The sequence below is a fragment of the Pinus tabuliformis genome, chromosome 4_1 (genome assembly GCF_031772625.1).
Source record: "Pinus tabuliformis cultivar Carrire ecotype Pingquan chromosome 4_1, CPIR1, whole genome shotgun sequence".
Lineage (NCBI taxonomy): Eukaryota > Viridiplantae > Streptophyta > Pinopsida > Pinales > Pinaceae > Pinus > Pinus tabuliformis.
Genome location: NC_142303.1, coordinates 271,190,269 through 271,214,442, shown reverse-complemented (window position 1 = coordinate 271,214,442; position 24,174 = coordinate 271,190,269). Strand labels below are relative to the sequence as shown.

General features: G+C 38.5%; 1 protein-coding gene across 7 annotated transcripts in view; it reads left to right on the top strand.

Annotated features, from left to right (window-relative positions):
* Positions 1-19,813, top strand: part of RSH1 (RELA/SPOT homolog 1) — a 232,625-nt gene extending 212,812 nt beyond the window's left edge. For 6 of the 7 annotated variants that reach the window (XM_089419586.1, XM_089419587.1, XM_089419590.1 and 3 more), the window contains 5 exons: positions 17,293-17,379; positions 17,470-17,956; positions 18,769-18,830; positions 18,931-18,999; positions 19,133-19,813. In XM_089419586.1, coding sequence (XP_089275712.1) covers positions 17,293-17,379; positions 17,470-17,956; positions 18,769-18,830; positions 18,931-18,999; positions 19,133-19,240 — 813 coding nt within the window. In that variant the 3' untranslated portion in view covers positions 19,241-19,813. Of the gene's footprint in view, positions 1-17,292; positions 17,380-17,469; positions 17,957-18,768; positions 18,831-18,930; positions 19,026-19,132 lie in introns of all 7 variants that reach the window. The other variant, XM_089419589.1, reaches the window with a different exon arrangement.
* Positions 19,814-24,174: the final 4,361 nt, after the last annotated feature.

Genomic DNA, 24,174 nt, shown 5'->3' with positions numbered 1-24,174 from the left:
CCTCTTAATAGTGCTTAACTCCACTAAGGGTATTGTACATAGGCTGCTCTAAACACTATCCAAAACACCATGAAAATACCTACCATCACCAAGCATTCATCAACATGAAAGGCATATCAACGTACCTTGATCTGAAGTTTGATCTACCTTCACAAGGTCATGGTTTTGAGCACTTATACCTGAGATTTGCGGCCCTCCTTTAGGGCTCCTATATCACCCACAGGACTGCCCTAATCTCGGCCCTAACAACCTCACAAAACCAGCATAAACCTCTTCTTCTAGCCCTGAATTTTCTGCACTGGCCCTCAAGATGATGCCTTGCTCCAACAACTTGCTAGGCCTCTCGGCCCTCAAAAACAGGCCTTACAACCCTCCAAAACTTCTGTTATAGGGGGTCTTGGCGCTTCTCTAAGAACACAACTCCTGTGGCCAAATCACAGAGAATAAAAACGAAATGCATGCCTAGAACCTCTCTTGCAAACTTTGCCAACAACTCTCCTTCACGCCCTAGATAGAACTCAAGAAAAGATACACAACTTGTCTGTTGGCATTATGGCTAATATGTTGTCCTTGATGGCAACCTACTTGATAAAGATGTCAACATTATGGTAACATGATGTTTATGCAGGCTGGTACAGATGTGACAGAGGTGATGGACAAAGGAATGTCAGTTCAGAGATAGTTGAATGTTAAAATATGAAGTTTGGGAAAGTATATGTGGATCCTATGCATAAAGGTCGCGTACATACGCAGGTCCTATGAGAGAAACTCGCATATACAATCCACACCATGGTCATCTAGATACCAGAGGTCTTTACTATGGTATTGTCCCATAGTAATGAGTGCTATAATGGTTATTTGATCCCGTTAAACAACATTACGAAAGGATTGGCCTAAGGTATTGGCTAAGGCCAATGCTATATAAGGAGATGAAGATCAAGGTGTTAAGTGTGCAAGTGATAGATTGTTTATGAATGATTTGATCTGAAACAGGTTTTCACCAAGGAGAAAGGAGAAGACTCAAATCTGAAAGATCTGAAGTATGGCGACACATGTGCTTGTTTGATGTCCTTATTGAAAATGTCTAACAATGAGAGATATTTTTTATGAGAGATTTTTTGGTGTAAATCACATGGTATTTCATTTGTCGACACGTTTCAAACCAACCAATGTGGTTCATCGTTAGGACAAGTTGAAGAAACATATCAAGCTATGCATGTTAAATAGTTAGAGTAGACCTCTAACAGCTATACTTCTTGACCAGGCGTGTTTTCCTAGTATTTGCGTAGAAAGGGATCACGCTACCCCTGTACCCAGCAATAATGCATGTTCTTCTCCTAGTACCGTTGTACCAAGGCGCGAAGCTAATCGCGGTGTGAGTCAGCTCGATGGTTTACAGGACAGCGTCTTTGCTGTGGGTGGCTCTCTCTCATTGCGGGAAGATGTGTTACCAGCTTCCAATTCTAGTCCAACCCGTAACGTTTCTGGTTCGGTTGATTTATCGAGACTAACACGTGATGAGAGCTCCATCTCTTTAATGCGGAACAGTGACTCGGTGTCGTTTGCTGGTTTGTCTGGCCTAATCAGCATAGTCAGTGAAGACTCAAACCTTCCTCTGCACTCGGTTTTCAATTATAATAATTTAACGTTTAATAATAATAATTATTATTATTATTATTATCTGAATAATAATAATAATAGAAGTAATAGTAATAGTAATAAGGTTGATTTTAATAATAATAAGAATAAGGATGCATTATTTATTCATACATACAATTACAATTCTAGGAAAAATAACATAAAAAGTAATAATATATTTATTAATAAGAATAGGATTATTAATAATAATAGTTTAAATCATAGTACCAATAATAATAATCTTACCCCTCCATCTCATATTAATAAGAAGGTTATCAATTTATCTAGTTTCTCCTTTTCCCCCTTCGTTTTTTGAAGTTTTGGGTAAAGGATTAAATTTTGCCTTAGCCCCTAAGAAGATCCCAATAGATGATATCATTTGTGACATATAGTTTTGGATCAGAGGTTTACCTGATAGGGTTAAGAACACTATTAGGCAAGATTGTGTTGTTGTCTTGAGAAGGGCAAAGCCCCCTAAGAGCAACCTTAGCAAGGAAGAATCTGTAGCCCTCAAATCTTTAAACTAGAACAAAGATATCGTTGTTCTAAAAGCCGACAAAGGTGGAGCTACCGTCATTCTTAACAGGGTAGATTACCGCAATAAGATGTTGGATCATCTTCTTAATAGTGGTAGCTATAAAAAGCTTCCCAAAAACCTGTTAAAAAAGATTTCTAGGAATGTGGCTCTTGCCATTAAATCCAGTAGCTCAGTGGGTTCCCTGCACCACAAATTCATTGAGACCAACCCCATCACTCCTAGGATCTATGGGCTCCCTAAAATTCATAAGGAAGGAGCTCCCTTAAGGCCCATTGTCAACACCATTGGAGGTCCTACCTACCTTCTTGCAAAGTTCCTTGCGTTAAGGCTTAAGCCCTTAGTTGGTCGTACGGAGTCCTTCGTAAAAGACTCTGCTTCCTTTATTAATGAGCTCAAGGACAATAAGCTTGACTCTGGGGACATTCTTGTTGGTTTTGATGTAGTTTCCCTGTACACTTGCATCCCTATAAATGAGGCCATGGAGGTAATCAACCGCTTAACAGATCCAGACACATCTCAGTTAGTTGAGATTTGCCTCACTTCCACCTTTTTCAGTTTTGAGGAAGAGTTCTTTGAGCAAACCTGTGGGGTTGCCATGGGCTCACCCCTATTCCCTGTCGTTGCTAATTGTTTTATGGAAGATTTTGAATCCAAGGCTCTATACTCAGCCCGCCTACTGCCCAAGTTTTGGAAAAGGTTTGTAGATGACACCAATGTCATCTGGTCTCATGGCCAAGAGGAGTTAGATCTCTTCTTCGATCATCTCAACAATCAATCCTTGGCCATTAAGTTCACAAAGGAACAAGAGGTCGATGGTTGCCTCCTTTTCTTTGATATTCTTATTTCTAAGAATAGTGATGGTTCCCTCGCCCACCAGGTGTTTCGAAATAAAACACATATGGAGCAGTATCTTCATGCTAGTTCCCACCATTTCCCGGCTCAGAAGATGGGTGTTCTCAATTTCCTTGCTACTCGTGCCCTAAGGATCTCGGATAAAAAGAGCTTTGAGAGGGACAAATCCTATCTCCTTGATGTCTCTGTTGAGAATGGTTATAGTAGATACATGGGTCAAAAAGCTTTCCTCAAAGCTACCAAGAATTTTCTAATTAAAAGAGAACCAAAGGAATGGATTCCAGGGATCCATCTTCCATTTGTTCAGGGGACCACTAATAAGATTGCAAGAATTCTTAAGAAACATAACGTTCCCGCGACCTTTAGGCCCCTTAACACCATTCGTAAGTCCCTCAGATCAGTGAAGGATCCTATCGACCCTAAGGATATGAAAGGGGTATATATTATCCCTTGTTCTTGTGGGACCCCTTACATTGGTGACACTGGTCACTCCATTAATCAAAGGATTAGTGAGCACGCAACTAACCTTAAACATAGGAGAACCAAGTCATCCGCTTTAGCTGAACATGCGGAAAAAACCAAGCATCATGTTTGTATCGAGGAGGCTAGTGTTATTGCTAGAGTTTCGCAGTGCGATAATCGGAAATTTAGGGAAGCCCTTGAGATTGAGAAAAGGCCGAGCAATCTCAATAGAGAGGATGGCTAGAAGATCAATAGTTGCTGGGTCCCAACACTCTCTTCCTAGTCGCTTTCTTCCCTTCCTCCCTCCCTCGTTTTTTGGTTTGTTCTTATTATACCGTATCCTAATAATTTTAACTGATAGATAATATTATTACTTGTATCGTTATATAATAATAAGTTAATTTAACAATTAGATATACGATTAATTATTTCTGGATATTTAAAATATTTTTATTCTTTCCTTCTCTTAACTTATTCTGATATTATTTTTAATACCTTTTATAACTAACTATTATCTTAATAGAATTAATTTATTTTATATATATATGTTTATAAATAAAATTTTATAAAGTAGCTAAAACCTGTAGGTAAATTCATATAAACAATTAATTAAATCTGGATAATTTATTAAATAGTTCAAACCTCTAGGTTAATTTAACAATTAGATAAACAATTATTTTAATCTGAATATTGAAAATATTATAATCTTATTCCTTCTCACACTTGACTTTTATATTTTATATATTTATTTAATACCTTCTATAACCAACTAATAACTTAATAATCATTTAAAATTACTTTATATATATATATATATGAATTCATATGTCCCTTTGACTTTTAATTTAATAATAATACAACTAACTTCCAATTTAATAAAGTAAATTATCTTATTTTTATGCCCTTGGTCCTGTACATCTCACTGTTTCCCTAGTCAAATTTAGCTGTTAGTCAATATAGCCGTTCCCTGGTCAAGAATTATAGCCATTAGAGGTCTGCTCTGACTATTTAACATGCATAGCTTGATCTATTTCTTCAACTTGTCCTAACGATGAACCACACTGGTTGGTTCGAAACGCGTCGACAAATGAAATATCATGTGATTTACGTTGAAAAATCTCTCATAAAATTGATATGGATCACAGAAGCCTCAATTCAACAATGATAGATCTGTGGTTGTAATGATGTTGTGATCTGAATGAAGTATTCTAAAAGTATGTAATTATGACAGTAAGGATTGCAGAGAGGAAAAAAATGTTTGCAACGAAAGTTTTCAGATCTATACGCAGGTGTGTCTCAGGTGAGTCCTGTACATACGCAACCCTGCTTTTAGGTAGTCGCGTATGTGAAAATTTCAACGCTGATATCCTATTGCAACAACTAGAAATTATTCTTCTAATTGTTAATTAATTTTAACAATTTATTTGCTATGACAAATATTGAATAAATCACACTGCAACCTTTACAAATAAAATGCTGTGGAAATAATAATGTTGGAAATTGGGAAAATACTAGCACAGACACAATAAAAAATGACACTGTTATTTTTGGACAATTGTCCCCAGAAAAACCCAACTTGGGAAAACCATTACAACAGTTGAGGATTTTTATTATTAAGCTACAATGAAATTGGAGTACAATCTATGGATGCCCAATTGGCAATCCAAATAGCAAAAAAAATCTGGCCAAAATTATTTAAGGGAATTTCTCTTCTTTCACAAGCAACCCTGACACAACTTCCCTTACTAAAATTCAGCCTCTACGCAGTGCTTGCGTAAACCCGTTGATGTCTAAGCCCATAACTACCTCTGATGAAGTTGTTTTGCTTGCCTCTGCTGAGGAAATTGATCCTCTGACGCTCTGGAAGACTTTCCCATACTCTAGAAGTTGAATCGATTTTTCCTCTAGCCAAATCGAATTGCTTTTCTAAAGAAATTGTGCAGTCCTCCGCGCTGCCTCATTGGGAATAAATTGGCCTCCTTGCTGTTGGCTCTCCAGAACTTGGAAACTTCCTCTGAATCACTGTCTCTGCCCTTCACTGTCTCTGCTTCCTCATTGAAGGTCGAACACTCCGGCAACTGATTGTTGCTACTCTTGACAATTGAATTATTCTAGTGACTCTGGTGTATTCTCCATCACCCCATTGATCCCTTCTTATATCTTCTTGTTGGGACTCCAACAGCCACGATTAAATCTTAATTGATGGCTCAGATCATTTCTGGATCAATTTGTGTGAGTTTCTAGCGATTTATCACCTTGACTTAATAAATACTGATTAATTAACCAGTTTTCTTAAATTTAGATTTAGGAAATATTAAAAAATTGGTTAATAATCTAATTAAGTCATCTCTAGGTGGAATATCCAAAAACGATTTCTGGGTTTTGGAGATCTCATTTATTCTAACCTCTCCACCAAATTGTGTGGCTAGAACACATCTGATGATATAGAAACTAACACTCCCTCTTAGTGAAGACTATTCTTTCTAGTGTTGCACATCTTGTCACAACACCCTGTCTCTGTATCACCTCTTGTCACGTTGTTGATGTCTGGCCATACTACCCACCAACCACTGTGCAACTCTGATGTTGTATCTGTGCTGCTGCTGACACTGCAATACTGCTGCCAACACTGCATCTGTACTGTAACTTCCTCTCATTTGTTGTTGTTGCAACTGAGAAGCATCCAAAATATTGAATCAACTGTGTTCAGTGTGATGCATTTGTCTCCTGAGCATCTCACTACTACTAGGATTTGCACTGTCACTAAAGAATTTGCGTTGCTACCAAATCTGCAATGGGCCACCTGCTCTGCTATCAACACTGCACTGCGCTCCTCAGAATTTGATTGCTACTAGTCTGCAACAATTACTTTGGTTTGACTGCAACAACTGTCACTGATCCATCGTGCTACTAAAAATTTGGGCCCCTGTAGCCAGGTAATAATCCATGAGGTGGGCTCTTCAAGGACCCTTCCCAACTTTATAGCTTTGATCCTGATCCGAATGGAAAATGGCATCAACCCATGGTACTCATCCACCCATATTATTCATCGACCCATGGAATTTACCCATGGTATTGTAAATGGCATCCGCCCGTGGTATTGTAAAATCCACCCATCGTATTCATTCACCCATGGAATTGACCCGTGGTATTGTAACTGAAAAATACTATAAGTAACAAGTCACATTTTGTAAAATGACAGATTGTCCGCCACAATGTTAGCCAGAACAGTTCAGAGGCATGTAGCCACACATCTCTTCTCAGAGATAAGCTACCATCACCCTAGCTGGTTTATTTCCATTTCTGGTTGTAAGCATATTTCAGTATTTCCCATTAATGAAATGAAGTATTATTTCCGCTGCATCTTTGTGTATATGGTTATCTCTGTAATTTGTTGTGTTCCTGTTTAAATCCGGATCAGTGGTATCAGAGCAGGTTATGATTCCAGGGAATGAGGGTTTGATGCATATTCAGTTTCAAATTTTGCAGCAATATTCAACAAACTTCAGGCATGTGGTACAACCTCCACAGAGCACTTTCTTGGGTCAAGCAGGTAGAATTTTTTTCTCATTTTTTTGCAGGAATTTTTTTTTTTGGGCGGCGACTTTGCAAATCAGATCTGAAACATTTGGTACAAAATTTACAAAAACAAATACCAGATCTGGATTCCTCTCGAAAAATCACCCAATTTAAAAAAAAAATGGGTCAAATCGGAGTTCGGATGTGGGAGATATCGCTGATTTAAAATCAGCTATTTTATCAGAATTTTTGTGACGTCGGAACTGTTGCAGCGCGAATCTGAGATCTTAGAGTGTCCAGATAAGGATTTCCAGCTCATGGGAAGATGCAAAATGATCCTTCTGCTTCTAAAAACACACTATTGTTGCTACTGCTCTGCAACTATCTCTGCACTGTTGCTGCAACTACTGCAATAATGATTTTGATCTCCCCAGATTGTGAAGTACTAGCTTCCATAGGGATGTTCCGTCTGAAACTAGACTCCCTTTGAGTCTCGATCTCCCTATGGAAAATCTCTCTTCTCCTTCTTGGCAACTTTCACTGTCCTCTTGTACTAGAAACTGGATTGTGTAGCACTGCGTTGGGAATCTTTTGGCTAGAACTACACCTGCATACTGCAACTGGGCAATTCACACTGCTTGTGTCACTGCAACTGTCTCTCGAGTTTTGACTGCAACTAACCTTGCAACTATCTAATGATAGATTGCATCAGCTGACACTGAACCTGCTACTATGAAACAGTGGGCTCTTGTAGCAAAGGTGATGGTCCCGCTGCAACAATCAGGAACTGATCTGACTGATCTCTGTTGGACACCTAATCCTCTAAGGGTTATGGTGTGGAAGTTAAACAGTCAAAGGAGTCCAAGAGACGTTGGAAGATGAATCCAACAGTCACAAGAATGTATTATAAATGTACATCTATGTTAATAGTAAAATGCAATTCATTGTTTTATCATTCATATCTCTTCACATTCCATGTGCGTCTAACATGGTATCAAAGCGGGCGAATTCTGGTTTGCTCCAATTTGAGCCACTGGTTTTGTGGCCTCCACTTGGGTCTCAATTTGGCATTCCTCTGCCCTATTTGTAACTCCTCTGACTGTAAAAAAAAAAACAAACCCTCTACCAAACACTACCTCTCTCTTGCGTACTTATCTATTGGCAACGCTAAAAAGAAAATTTCACTTGTCTTACCTATCTTCCCAAGAACCATTGTAAAATTTCCAAACCTTAGTTGTGTTATCACACCCACCAGACACGAGCTTCTGAATGGGATCTGAGGGCTGACCCACAAGGGAACTGGGAGTGGAAGCGGGCGCCCATGAAACCACCTTTCGTTCAGGTATTGCAGCCAAAACTAATCCAGCATCAACCATGGTGCCGCACTTGGCATATCCAATCACAAGCTTAGTACCCAAAGCTAAATCTGGCTTAAATCTAGTTTGAATAATGTGGGCATGGACTAATTTTCTTTCTCTCAGAGCCTTTAATTCGAGGCAAACTTGTAAAAGAGAGTCGTAGGTGCAGGGATCCACCCAAATACCAATCTGGTTCATAGAATGTAGAATTCGAAGCGCCTCAGTCAATCGACTCTGCTTGCATAGTTTTCTCACAGTTTTAGCAAGGTTAGGGTTGTCATGCGCTTCTTGTGCAATGCTCCTGTTGGCATTTGTGATGAAAGGGAAGTTGATAGGCAGAGAATTACATATGGGCTAGAGAAGGGTAGCCATTTTTTTTGCTGATGTTGTTGAATACATATGTATATCGATATCGCCATTGATTTGAGTTGTGTTCATGGACACGAGGTGTTCTCATTAGCAACATTAAGTAACAGGCTAACATGAATTCCATGAAGAAATTGCAACGAGGGTGATTTGCATGCACACTCATCTTTATTCAACGATCTTCATTGTGCGTCTGTTCATTAATTCTCTGATGTGAAGCCAACTTGTGAAGTCGTATTGAGAAATGCGTTGAAGTTGTCCTGGTTTGAACGCTGGCCTGAACCATGGATTGTCTCTGCGTTAAAATTGGTTGAATGCCATGAGCCTTGGTTGGAACTTGGAAGTCAGTGTGTTGAATGAAATCCTACGTTTAATGGTTTATGCATGACAGTTCGGTGGGAATTATGTGTTGAATTGTGTGTAGCAGTTCAAATTTTAATTCTTGTGCAATGCTCCTGTTGACATTTGTGGTGAAAGGGAAGTTGATAGGCAGAGAATTACATATGGGCTGGAGAAGGGTAGCCATTCTTTTTGCTGATGTTGTTGAATACGTAAGTATATCGATATCGCCATTGATTTGAGTTGTGTTCATGGACACGAGGCATTCTCATTAGCAACATTAAGTAACGGGCTAACATGAATTCTTGTGCAATGCTCCTGTTGGCATTTGTGGTGAAAGGGAAGTTGATAGGCAGAGAATTACATATGGGCTGGAGAACGGTAGGCATTATTTTTGCTGATGTTGCTGAATACCTAAGTATATCGATATCGCCATTGATTTGAGTTGTGTTCATGGACACATGGCGTTCTCATTAGCAACATTAAGTAATGGGCTAACATGAATTCCATGAAGAAATTGCAATGAGGGTGATTTGCATGCACACTCATCTTTATTCGACGATCTTCATTGTGCCTCTGTTCATTAATTCTTGTGCAATGCTCCTGTCGGCATTTGTGGTGAAAGGGAAGTTGATAGGCAGAGAATTACATATGGGCTGGAGAAGGGTAGCCATTTTTTTTGCTGATGTTGTTGAATACGTAAGTATATTGATATCGCCATTGATTTGAGTTGTGTTCATGGACATGAGGCATTCTCATTAGCAACATTAAGTAACGGGATAACATGAATTCCGTGAAGAAATTGCAATGAGGGTGATTTGCATGCACACTCATCTTTATTCAATGATCTTCATTGTGCCTCTGTTCATTAATTCTCTGATGTGAAGCCAACTTGTGAAGTCGTATTGAGAAATGCGTTGAAGTTGTCCTGGTTTGAACGCTGGCCTGAACCATGGATTGTCTCTGCGTTAAATTTGGTTGAATGCCATGAGCCTTGGTTGGAACTTGGAAGTCAGTGTGTTGAATGAAATCCTACGTTTAATGGTTTATGCATGACAGTTTGGTGGGAATTATGTGTTGAATGGTGCGTAACAGTTCAAATTTTTGTCCTTGGTTGTCAGTTTGTAGGCCTATCTATTGTTCTATGTTTTCTCTTTTTTTTGGAGCCGCTCTCTATTCTCTGCAATGTCGCTTGGAATTCTTGTTGAAGGTTGGTTTTGAAATCCGTTAGAACACTGTTCTCTAATGCTGGCCGAAAGGAAAACAGTGATGTATAACGTCTTCTTTCTGCAATCAGAAATATACAAAGATAAAGGTGTATCCACCAACTCTTCTCCATACTTGTAACATCATTGTTATTGCAACCATTGGCTTCTTATCTGTGTGGCCTACAAGACACAAGGAACATTGCTTGGGAGTGCATTCATAGATAGTTTCAGTCTTGCATTAAATTGGGATAAATCAACGCTAAGAGAGAAGTATATGTACGCAAAAAATAAAGTTGTGATTCTTTAGTCATTTGTATAGTCTGCCTTAAGAACTATTGTACATTGATTATTGATTCGGTGCACTTGTTATGGCTCAAATTGAAAAATTATTAGAGTTATTGAGAAATCTAATTGTGACTACTATTGGAAGCACAGTGATAATCAGCAAAAACTCTTTTTATTATGTTAAAACCTATCGACAAAATGTACAAGAGAAAATTGAGTTTTTGCAGCTTGAGTCACGGTTTCAGCGAGATAAGTTACAACAGCGTAAGCATCATTCTGAACTTGATTTTGTTCAAAAAAATCCTCTGTTTGAGGTTGAAACAGTCACCCATCAACAACCAACAAGTGAGAAAGAATATAAAGTTGAGGTCGATTCACATTCATTGCCTAGTGCAAGAGAAGATTTGCATGCAAAAGCAGAAATTCAATCTGCACTTCCCAAGCCAATTATCCGACCTTGGGAAGAGCTTGTCCATAACAAGCACAAAACTGGTCTTGGATATGACAAGGAATTGTCCTTTCATATTCCAGATTACTCAAAGCACGTCCAGTTCCATAGGGTTGGGTTTGTTCATGACAGTTCACCTTCAGTTGTTCGAGATCCTGCTCATCTTCCACAACAGCCACAATAGAATGTTAAATACCAACATTGTGACAGAGTTGGCCATATGAAAGATCATTGTTTTGATCTTCATCCATGTGAGCATTGTCATAAAACCACTCATTCTTCAAACAGATGCTTCAAAAACAAACATTCTGCAAGAACAAAGATTCACCTTCGATGGATTGCTTCTTGGCAATGGGATTCAAAAGCCAAGAAAATATTTAAGTCATGTGTCAGAGTTTCTTCTAGAGTATTGAACAGTGTTGCAATTGAGTTTTCTCCATCTTCTCACCTTATATTTGATAGGGGGAAGTGATGGTCTTATACAAGTTTCAAAGCTACATCAAGTGAGCCTAAGTCAGAACCTACCATACCAGATTCAGAGTTGTAGACAAAGACAAAGATGCCCCTGAGCATGCCTTTGGTTGGTGGTCAGCCTTAAACCATCTATGCGGGGTTGAGACCTCCCTTTTCCAGGTTGAAGGTCTCCCTCTCCAAATCATTAGGGACATTTCCTCTAGCATAAGATTTCGGCTTCTTGCTAGATTTGGAAGAGTTTTGGGAACTGCACTAAGCGTTCCAGTGTTGGTGCTCATCCTTAAACCACCACCTTATACCAACATTTCAGAGAGCACATTCAGCCTAGTGCTGCCATGCATTTTTGCACATTTTCTTGGATTCATACATACTCCTTTTGATTAAGGGGGGCAATGTTGGACACCTAATCCTCTAAGGGTTATGGTGTGGAAGTTAAACAGTGAAAGGAGTCCAAGAGATGTTGGAAGATGAATCCAACAATCACAAGAATGTATTATAAATGTACATCTATGTTAATGGTAAAATGCAATTAACTGTTTTATCATTCATATCTCTTCACTTTCCATATGCATATAACAATCTCCTTGTTGCAACTATGTTGGACCCTGCCCATCTCGCACATTGGAATCTCTTACTCCTCCACCTAGATTTGGTGCCCCACTATCTCCTTTCAAGCCTTGTCCCTGGCTGGGACCCTTCTTCGCTTTGCAACTAGCACTAGACAACTCACACCTCCTCCACCACCTGTCTCCAGCAACTGGAAGTCGATTTGTTGTTCAGATCTGCAATTTGACAAACTCATACGACCTTCTTTGGCAATCTCATACAACCATCTCTGCAAAGCTGTGAAACAAAAATATTTGGAGAAAATAAACTTGAAAATTTCCCTCTTTCTTGCTACTCGGTTGCTAGATCTGCTACTCGCACTCCTTTCTGGAGTGAGAATATCTGCTCACTGCTACTGCCAATCTGCAACTGGAAAAATTAGATCTCTAAAACTCGAGATCACCTGAGAGAAATTTTCCCTCTACTGTGTGTGATTTTCTCTTCTACCCGACACTGGTTCTACTACTGCAAAACCCTCTGCGTCCAACCAAGGAATTTGCTCAGTGAAAATTTGAGTTGTTGCTACTCCCTTTGACTGCTGGAATCAAAATTCCGGGCAACTTGACTTTTCTGGTGGGGGGGGGCCAATGTGTCATGTTACTTAGCAAGGGTTGTTAGAATTCAACACCCCCTAGGTTTGGTCTATGCATTTCACATTGGAAATGCCTAACTTTAAGAACTTTTGCATAGCGGAATATACTATTGATTCCTCAGATGCACCTATAGGCATGCGGCCTAACTTCCTTTGCTGCAAGTTTCCCTAATAGACCTCAGCCCCTCTTTCCTGCACCTTGGGGCCTTCTCTTAGGCTCATGGCTCCTTTTTTTACCCCTCAAATTGCTCCTTTAGCCTTGTGGCCAACACTCTAGAGCTCGGCCACCTTCCTTTAGCCTACGATCTTCCTTTGCCAACCCTTCTTCCAAACTTTCTCGTATGTCTCCTTCAGCAGCCTACGGCTAGGTCTTTTCTAGCCCTCTTCCACTACACAAGAAGAATATTCCTTCATGCTCCTTGCCCTCGAGCCTCTTCATTGGCTTCTTATTTATACTTGTCCTTAGGTCCCTTTGGAAGCCCCCTTATCCTTCAAGAAACCTCCAACATCGACCTCAACATTAAATTAGAATATTAAATGTTTTCATTGGGTTCAAAGCCTACTCACTTTGGGTCCAAAACTCCCAAAATGGGTGCAAAGCCCACACACTCATACTTTGTGGGCATTCTCTCTCACAAGCCTAGCACAAAGGACATGTGAGAGTACCTCCCGATGCTACCCAATTTCAACAAGGGTACATATAACCAAAATAGCTCCAAGTGCAATCCATATCTAAGCCAAAAGGGCTCTAGATGGCCTCTAGAGTCCAAAAAAATAATCATGCTCCAACAAATACCTACATATCATCAAAATTATTGCCTATGTTTATATCATCATCATCATGTCAAATCAAGATTTTGATTGAGTGATGGGCATATTTTTACTATGAGTCAGCAAAGGAGTTCAACAATTAGTTAGCTTCTTCGTTACTTGATTATTATAGTTTTCTTATCATCAAACAACGACCAAACTATGAAGATCGAAAGAACAAGAGGACACAAAATATAGGTTGCTAGCCAGGGCCAAAACCTCTCCTCTTGAGAGGAAAACCACAAGAATTCTTCACTTCTTTTAGAATCTTCAAATGAAGAATTCCAAGACCTAAGACCCTTGAAAAGGACCCCTCCAAGACCAAGTCAACCTCTCCTTTGATGAGTTAGTTCTTCACAAAGTCAACCCTAGTCAAACTTGCTTCAACACTCGGATTTCGTCCTTACTTCAGAATTTCGGCTTGTATTACCGGTCTGCAATTTTCGGCCTTCTTGCAACAATTGATTTTCGCACGTGTTAGTAGTTTAGGGCAGAAATAGGATCCTTCTCTCCTTCGCTTGTCTTGGTTTCCTTTCCTTAAGTTTTCGGCCTGCAAACTTGATTTTGTTGACACCAAATTTCATCCTCCTAAGCTGACTGCAATGATGCCCCAGTTCTTCACACGCGTGGGAGATGGAGACCCAAAAACAGTCTTCAAAATTCAGCTTCTCTTCTTTTACCTTTGCTTTTTCTTTCTTATTTCTTTCCCTTGCGATCAAACTCTTTTTGTTGCTTGATTGATTGTGTTGGAAGTGTCTTCAAATGAAGTTGAGTACCTCTTATATACAGGCTTCCCTTGGAGTTTGAACTGTCATCATGAGGCTGACTTGTCTTCTCTTGTAGGCCAACTTGTTGATGACTAGGCCGACTTGATCTTGGAGGGTCTTTAGACATGACTTTGACTCAATTAAATACTTTTTATTTTATACATGATGACCAATAGGGTCTTTTACCTATGACAATGACTCTTTGACTCCTAGACTTTATGACAAAGCCCTAGAAGCACTCAATGAGTACTTGACCTATAAATAAAATGACTCTGAGTGTGAAACCCACGCTATAAAAATAATAATAATAAATTTTATTTTTCTCTTTACATCAAATACATAAAATCAATAGTACATGAGACATTATGAAGACCGAACCTAGTTACATTTTCCAACAGTTGGAACTACTCTCAAACATCCTGAAACAACTAACAGTGATGTTAAAAAATTATGTCCTTTTACTTCAATAATTTAACATTACCATTAATTGCATAACATTAGTAGGGTCCTATGGTTGAATAATAGGCATCCCCAGTCATAAATTATTGTTTTTTAAAAAAAATTGCACTCTAAGGTCATTAGTCACATTGTACGAAACTGGCCGGTTCTAGGCTGCCCAGTCATAAATTATTGCTTTTTAAAAAAATTGCACTCTAAGGTCATTAGTCACATTGTACGAAACTGGCCGGTTCAGTATAGAACCGGCCAGTTTGGTGAAAAATGGCTGGTTCAATATCGAACCATCCTATTCCAGTCTGTGGCACCAGTTCAGAGTGGGTCGTTCAGTCCAGTCTGGTCCAGTTCTTATAACACTAATCATACCTTTGATAATGATGCTTAGACACTAATTTGACTTTGGTGACTAGAAAAAAAGAGAAGGAAACTTATAGAAATTTGATGATTTCTGTCAAGATAATGCGTTATATAAAAAAGCAATCTAATTTTTGGGATTCCTATATTTGTTGTATTTTTAATACTGCTTTTTTCTATATACAAATTCGGGGGATCACATTTCCAGTGTGTACCAATTCCAGAAACCCATACTTGTTTCTCCATATTATGCAACTTAGGATAAATCATAAAGGTATTGGTCAAAAAATAAGTAAAAAGAGCAATTTTATTTGCTGATTTTGTGTGTTTTACTTGGAGAACTGAAGTGATTTATTGCAGGTTTATTAAGGGTAAATGCTGATTTTACATTATTGCATTTTAATCTGAATTTTGCTTGCTGCTTTCAAGTGTGTAGGGGCAGAAATCTGCATAATTTCAGATATTTCAGCATGTATTACAGATTTGAAATTTTTTGGAGGGTACACTTTGAGTATTTTTAGACCACTAAGGATTTCCCTCCGAGCCCAAAGATTTTGTTAGGTGACATGGCACTTTCCCTGGGTGTTTATTCTGTTCCCTTCGGACTAGATTCCCCAATGACAATTTCCATTGACAACTAAGTTGCACGAAACGCCGAAATGTTTCAGAGTTTCTGAAACGGGTACGTTTAGAAACGTCACCTCCCAAAAATGGAAACATCGGGCAAAACGTCGGTCGAAACATCATATATGTAGATATATATAAAATTATTTTTATAAATAAGTGAATAACACATTATCTTGCGAGAAAAAAAGGAATAAGAACCATAGTTGACAATTTAGAAGGAAAACGAAGTCTATATTAACTCTCATAGATGATTACATGATCGCTGAGTTTCGGCTGAGTTTCGAGTATGGGTACGACCCGAAATGTCGGGTTCCTAGAAGTTTCGTGCAACATAGATTGACAAAAAAATGCGAAAGTTCCCCACTATCTTCTATGTCTTAGTCTCTTTATTTCTGTTATTCTTAGCTTCTATTTCAGTTACCTTTATAGTTGCAGTAGTTATGCTATTTTGAACACAGGTATACTGCAATGCCTTTGTATGAGATCTAGGTTGAAGGGGTGTATGAGGTACTATGCAGGAAGTAACAAAAAGCTAGACTCTAGCTAGGTATACAAGAATGGGGGACCGACCCTAATTGCTATTGTATAGTGGAACTGAGATTCCACACTCCTCTAGAAGTGAAGGGTTCCTGAGCATCAAAGGAGACATGTGCCAGCAGCCCCATCAATGACAGGTGGGGTTATGTTCAACTGACCCATGTGTTGCTAAAAAGGGAAATACTCGACCCATGATTTTTTAATAGTCAAGTGCAATGGTAAGTTTTGAAAGCTGATCATATGACCAAAAAGACTAGGAACTGATCTCTGTGCACACTATGCATGACTAAGTCAATACAGGTCCTTAGACGTTTTGTAGGAGTACAATAAATAATATGAAGAGACCACATAACACTAGATGGGAAGTGGAACACTTCCATAGACGCATATATACTAACCATAACCATTGTTTAGTTATAGATGAAGATACTATAAAGCTGAAGCATCTTGTACTTTGTTGCTTACTTATTTCTTCTAAGAGACATGGTTAAATACCATAAACATATTTTCATTTTTCACTTTTATTTATATCTTTGCTTTGAATATTGACTGATTATGTGACTTTATTTGGTTAGTATGCAATGCTGGTGCGCTAACAGGTGAATGATATGTGTATATCTCTGTATTACATGTTCAATTTAGACGGATTGTGCCATGTGAACTGTATACCATGAATAAGGTGTTGCTGTTAGGCACCATCCTCCAGGTACTCAGCCATGAAACTATTTTTCTTGGGAGTGACTGCGAGCAGCTATACATTTCTAGTTATAACCTTTTAACATGCTTCCCAAATAATAGATTGCCGTTGGAACACAATGACAACATATGAGTGGATTCCCCTAATAAATTAGAACAAAGAAAGGCTATAACATAGAATTCCAGGTTTCAGTAAAAATGGGCTTCACTGATAGTTTTCTGCGAAATCACATAAGAAGAAGAAAGTCTTTAGTTCTGAATTTATGGGAACTATCCCATATCTTCTCAATTTAACCTATGACAGTACTTTCTATAACTTCTAAGAGCATTTCTTAAATTTGAACTACTGTTTGTTCCCAGGGTCTCTCAAGCAAAACAATTTTCCATCGGCATCAACAGTGGCTACAATATGCAAGGACTCGAAGTGCCCGTCATAAGATAATGAAAGTAAGTCCTGTTCTGGATTTCTGAGTTTTCTTTAGATTGTTATACTTTGTTTGTACGAGTATAAATTTGAGAAACACACTGTCTTGACAGTTTCTGAGGGAGCAGGCTGCACTTTCTGCTGCTGAAATAACGGCAGATACAGTGAACAATTTTGTTGCTGATCTGGAAGATGATGACCTAGGGGATAGGAACGATGTTGGTGAAATTGATCTGCAGTCCTCTATGTCATCTACAGTGGCAAATGTTACAAACAATAAGAGAACATTTTTGGATGGCAGAGAATCCCTTGTCATAAAAGCTATGTACAATAATCTCCAACCAGTTCGAAATCAGTTGGTTCCTTCTCCAAAAGTGAATGGAAAGCCTAATAAATCAATCTCAGAGCTTGGATTAAAGCTGAATGGTGAATTGGAGCTCCCGGCGAACAAAGCTAAAAGTTCTAAGCTAAACATTTCTAATATGAATAAGAAAGTTCTGGCTGGGCTAGAAAAATGGAAGGCTAGTGAAGTGGCACATTGGCATGGCTTGGAAAGTCAGTCAATTCTGTGGTTTAGTGTATCTTGTATTGACAGAAAAGGTGGGCTTTGAAAGAGTTACTAGTTACTGAGTTTTTATTTTGATCTGATGGAAGTGTTGTTTTTAATAAATTGCTTTTATTTTTTAAATAATTGAATGACATTTTGTGTGTTTCCTGGTCAGAATCACATCAATTTCCAGAATTTGCATTCTCTGTGATTCTAAAAGGCATTTCATCTGCACCATCAATACTGTTTGTAATGTTAAATCAAATTACTTATATCTTACCCTCAGGAAACAGAAAAAAACTGCCTAATTTAAAAAATCATCATTAAATAATGCTGAAAGTTAATTAGCCATAACACCTGATAGGATTTAAGAACTAGAAGTATGTTTTCCCTAGGTTCCTTGGCTAAGGGATATTATGCACTTGTCCTGAATCCTGATAATCCTTAATGTTAACTGCCCCTCCTCATACCTCTATTGTCGTGGCATTTGTATTTTCATGTATTTCAGTCTGATGCACTACTTTGAAGTTTTGATCATGTAGAGGATTTTAGCTTTCTCTCTTATCTTCATTCCTAGGATTATTGGTTTGTAAATTTATGCCCAAAGCAGCAGTTGGTCAAAGCACAGCTCCTTCCCTTCCAGGGCTCGTAGATTCCTAGTACCCAACTTTACTGCCTTTGGAATTTTCTTTTCTAGACAGATGGTTTCCATGATTATATCTGGTATCAGAATAATATATGCCAATGTGATTGATAGAAAATCCATTCCATTCAAATTGATATGCTTATATTATCACCAGATAAATCATGCTGCTGTCGTTCTGACCTCTTTTGACTTTATTACATGCTGTTTCATTCACTCCAGGGATGCTTGCAGAAGTTACATCAGTTCTGGCAAAAGCTGGGATCCTGATATGTGCTTGTGTGGTAAGAAATTCATTTCCTGGTGTGAGTTGTTGATGCCATTTGATTGATCTGTATTAAACCCACAGTTTTAGTGTTGAATGCATATTTATTTGCTTTGTAGGCTGAAACTGATCGAACACGGAGCTCAGGGGTTATGCTTTTCCAGATTGATGGGAGTATGGAAAGTATGGTAAGATGTCTTTAACTTCTAATACTGTAAGACATATTTTCTATTTTTATTTATTAAGAGTGCTTTATAATGTAATTTCCATTATAGAACCCTTTTCTGCATGAGCTTCAACCAGGTTGCCCAATGTGTTCAGGTTAGGGCCTGCTCAAGTGTTGATGCAGTTCCTGGTGTTCTTGACTGGTCTATAGGTTGTAGTTGGCAGATGCCTCCAATGTCAACTGAAAACATTTTTGAATGTTGATCTTCTAAAAGCAGCGCTTTCTGCAGTCCTAACCAGAAATTTCCTGTTGTACAATAGAAATTGACATGCTGGTTCTGTCGAAAGTGGAATCAGTCTCTTCATTATTTTGTACTATAGATTGGCTACTATTGGCTCTATTCTAGTGGCTGTGTAATGTTGTATCTGGAATCTGCCTGCTTATTAGGTAGGAAAAAGCTTTCAAGGGCCTTTAGTTTTGGGCCATTATTCATGTCATTATGTGTCAAATATCCAGAAGTAATAAGCTTTATTTATCAGATTAATTGTTATTTGAAATATAGGTTTTGTACTACATAGTTTTTCTGTCTCTGGAGCTTATATTTAAAAAGTGCACACTGATAGAAATTTGTGCACTCAGAGGCAAATTCAATTGCTCTCTCCAGAATGTTTCAACATTGAAAGCATGTACTGAGTTGAGATGTCAATCTGTACCATGTAGAGAATAAAAACTCATGTTAGCTGTACCGAGCTCAAACAATAGCTTCAATCGTGTATTTCTTTTTGATCAAAGGAGAGGTTTTCAGAATAATGACAGATTAGGAGAGGTTTCTAATCTTTTTGTGGGTTGTTCTATGATTTTTCTTGCAAGGGAGTTTTGTGTTCAAGTTTATTTTCACTACGAAGCTTTTAAATTTCCTGTCATTAAACCATGCTTGCATCACAACACTAGTAGGATATTTAATAAGTCATTACCTATTTAAAGGCCTCTTTTTCCCTGATCTCTTTTTTGTGGGTAAGTTAACCTTGTCTTCTCAAAACTATTTATTGAAAATATTATCCCATTAAAAATATCTTAAAGAGTGATTTTTCTACTTCTCTTTGCGCAGTATCAGTCTGTGTTATTGTCTAATCTAAGTATTTAGGTTTACCCTTTGTTTTTTTATTTTCCTTTCAAGAGATGCTTTGGTGTTTTTTCAAGGAAAACCCCTCAGTATCCCTCCTTTTCCTTGGAATATCCAGATGGAGGGCAGCTCTACCACCACACACAATAGTGGTTGGTAACACTGAGGTGCTCAACCAGATTTTAACCTGTGACCTGTGGCCTCCCCATCAGCAACATGCTTTGGAAAGATGGTTCAATTGATCAAGCTAACCCTTGGGACTTAGAGATGCCTTGGTCGTAGATTGATATGCCAGTTGATATATGTTTGAGTTTCATTAATTTTCCTCCTTGTTTTGAATAATGAAGATAATGTTTATTCAAGGGATGAACTGAAAAATGTTACAGGAAGGAAATTAAACTCAAGTGCTGCCCATTATTTGGTGAAATGCTAGTATATTGAAGGGAGACCAAGGCTCCATGGTGTGGATTAATCCAAAAACTCTAGAGAACATTGTCCGAAAGAGGAGGGATAAATCATCATAAAAATCCAAGATATGAGCTTATGTTTGAGTTTTAGAAATTAGGACCTTACCATGATGGGTTTATGTTGTTTTTCCACAGCACTGGAATCTAGGTTAGGGTCTTAGAATCACTGACACTACCAAACCAAATACAACAACAAACGACTTTGCACAACGGAATATAAACAATAGTAAATCAACATATGCACAAATATAGACAACATCTTACAATTTTCAGCAATCCAACTTCGTTATATTAACGAAATGTAATACAATTGTCTAGAGCTCCTGTACCAACAATAATGGCCCTCATACATCCACTGATACAAGAATACAAACTAGGGCTTTGTTGTCAACAATTATGATAACCTAATTGCCCTGAAGAAGATACACTGACTTTCTAGTTGATGTAGTGCATAATCATAGCTCCTCTTGTCATACCCTAAACACATTTGTTGGTCCTTCTACTCCCAATTTGCAACTCTGCCTCTATCAATGGAACTGCTCCTTTAGGTCACTAAACATGGCTTATAAATTTGTCCTCTAGTTGATCATTCGTCCATCAATGCATCAACACTTAGGGCTTTTGTTGAGTTGTTCACAACTCTGTTTGTAAACAACTTTCAACTGCCCACTGCTGCTCCTCAGATCCTTTGGGACTTCTTCCCTCTAATGCCTTTTTGTGTTGCTCCAACTAAGACAAACTTTGGGCTAGAAGGTTGCCACCTATCATTGCAAGATGTCCTCCAACAATGAACTTGCGCTGACTCACTTAGTTGTACTTTGTCCTTCAAGGTGTCAACACTAGAACCTCCACCCTTCACCCTCCTTACAGTTGTCAATGTTCTTGGAAATTGATTTAGGGCTACTTTGAGCACCTACTTTTCACCCTCCAACAACCTTAAGATGCCCAATCACAATTTGTCCAAACTGGACTCTATCCACTAGCAACAAATCAACTTTTACACAATAACAACATACCATTTCCTTATTAATTGATGCATATTGTTGTTAGGTTTGTGGTTTGGTTAGGGCTTTTAACAGTTCTTGTTTAGCCCTTTCTTCAGCGCCTGAAACCCTCCTACAATTGTGGTCTCCTTCCTCCTTGTTCCCTCTTCTATTCATTGGTCGTTAGGGCTATTTCCAACCCATAGTTAGGCCTTTCAACCCTCACAAACTCAACCGTCCACCTCAAGAAAGATTTCATCCCTAATAGAGGTCTGTCCACACACTTTTTCACACAAAAACCAACCCAAAAATATTCTTCTCTACTTGACTTTCTGCCAGATCTACCCGGCCCTCAAGACAGTAACGAGAATCACAAGGACTCACCCTCCTTTCCTTCACTTGAGTTGCTCCTGATCTACAACCAAGTTTAGATGTATATCTTATGAAATGTTGCACTTTGGATGTGTCATTTGAGCCTCAATGCCTCCTCTATTTATACACTTCCCTTGGGTGCCAATGATTAGCCCTTCGGGCACACTTACATTTAGCAGACTTGTCCTTTGTGCCACAAGCCCACTTGAAAACACAAAAACTAATATCTTGCTTTCTACATATCCTTTCTTGGTGTTCTTTGTGGCTCCTAACTCCTTTTAGGGTTCTCTACAATCTCCAAGGGTTACATGTATAAAGCTCCTTGTGGTTTCACACCTACAAGCTTGGGTGCAAAGCCCACACCTTGGGTTCTAAGCCCACAAAGCACTTTTGTGATGCCCATTCCTCCAAAACCCCAAACCCTATGACTTGGAGTACCTCCCAAGCTACAAATCTGAACAGTTTAGAAGAATTCAAAGGCCAAAAAGCGTTAAATCTAAACTTGATAAGTGGGAGTTTTATCATAGCCAACTTTGATACGTAAACGTGTTTAAATGAGGTCACATGTTCTTGAATAGGGTTGCACTCTTCATGAAACAATAAGATATTGATTTAATTTAGTTCTTTTTTCTTTTGAATCTTCATTTGTGTTAGAAATACTAAGAGGGGGGTGAATCAACATTTCTTTTCAATTGGTTAATTTTAATCTTCAGAGCACTTAAAATTAATGCTAACATTACTTCAAACATAAATCAACATCACATCAGTAAACAACACCATTCAACCATGCATGATATCAAAACAGTACACAAGATTTTTAGGTGGAAACTCTTCTGGGAGAAAAACCACTAAACGCTTCCTACTATTTGTCTTTAGTAAACTTACATCAATTAGGAAACTACAACTTTCAAGATATTCGTCTCCAACTGAAGGAGGCTCCAACCCCCTGGTTTATAGGCTCTAACCTAAAGGACACTCGAATGCCTTGATTTATCAGCTCCAACTGGAAGGATGTTCCAATGCCCTAGTTTTATTAACTCCAACTGAAAGGACGCTTCAACACCCTGTGCAGGCTCCAACCCGCCCTAGCACCACCCAACTGTCCTGAAGTGTTTTGAGGCTCCAACCTAAAGGAGACTCCACTCTCCTACCTCACACCGCCCTACCACCCTATCAACAAGCTGGCAATGTTTCACAATTTTCACACTGGATCAACCTATGCTCAAGATCAATACAAAGAAACTGCAATATAAGAAACTGGTGTACGTTCTTTGTCGATCAATTATGCCTTGTTGTTGCTATGACAAACACCCTTTAAAATTTTTCGTAGCTCGAATTCTGGAACCTACTGTGGATCTTGTGATCAGTCATTCCATAGTCACTTCTTGGTCAGTTGATGTTTTTTGAGCTCCCTTTTTGGATTGGAAGTTTCGAATTCCCTTGCTCACACATGCTTATAGTCTATAACAAGTTCATGAGTGCATGAGTGCATTCTTTTACGCAAGCCTAGACAAGCATAACATGTTCCATCAAGGCTATGTCTGTGCGGTGTTCAATCCATGTCAACAATCAATGCGCACTAACAACAACAATATCTTACATTCTAGTTGTGTTTGTACTTCCATTTCAGTGATTTTTGCAAACTCTTGCTCCCGCGCAACTTTGTTTTCGCGAGTGTCGTTTTCATGTTTTCAATTGTCGCTTTCACTTGCATTCACATTAATTAGTATCGTTTCACGATTCTTTGTTCTAGCATGTGTTACGCTCACTGTTGTTCACATATCGCAAGAGTCGTTTGCACTTTAGCAATTGTCATCTTTTCACATGTTATTTGTCACACAATGTATGTATGCATGTTTTGGTGGTTTCAAGTGGTTATCCTTGTGTGAATGAGTTGGTCTAACCATGTAAACATCAGTCACACTCATTCCCAAATTTTTAATGTAGTTACAAGAGGTTACTAAACAAGAAAGAAAATGAAACTAAATACAACCACACAAGTAAAAACTCAAGATTTACGTGGTAAAACCCTGATAGAGTGTCAAGGAAACATCCACGGGGCAAGGGATTGGAATTTCTATTTAATCAATAAATGATTCTCCATTACAATAGTTTGAGCATTCATCAGTTTTATATGAGCCTCTTCAGGCACATCACTATTGTTTCGGTATAAAACTAACTTGTCAATAATTAATACAATTTTACCCAAATTTACATTAATTAGTTGTCAATTTCCAATAAACTCCACCTTG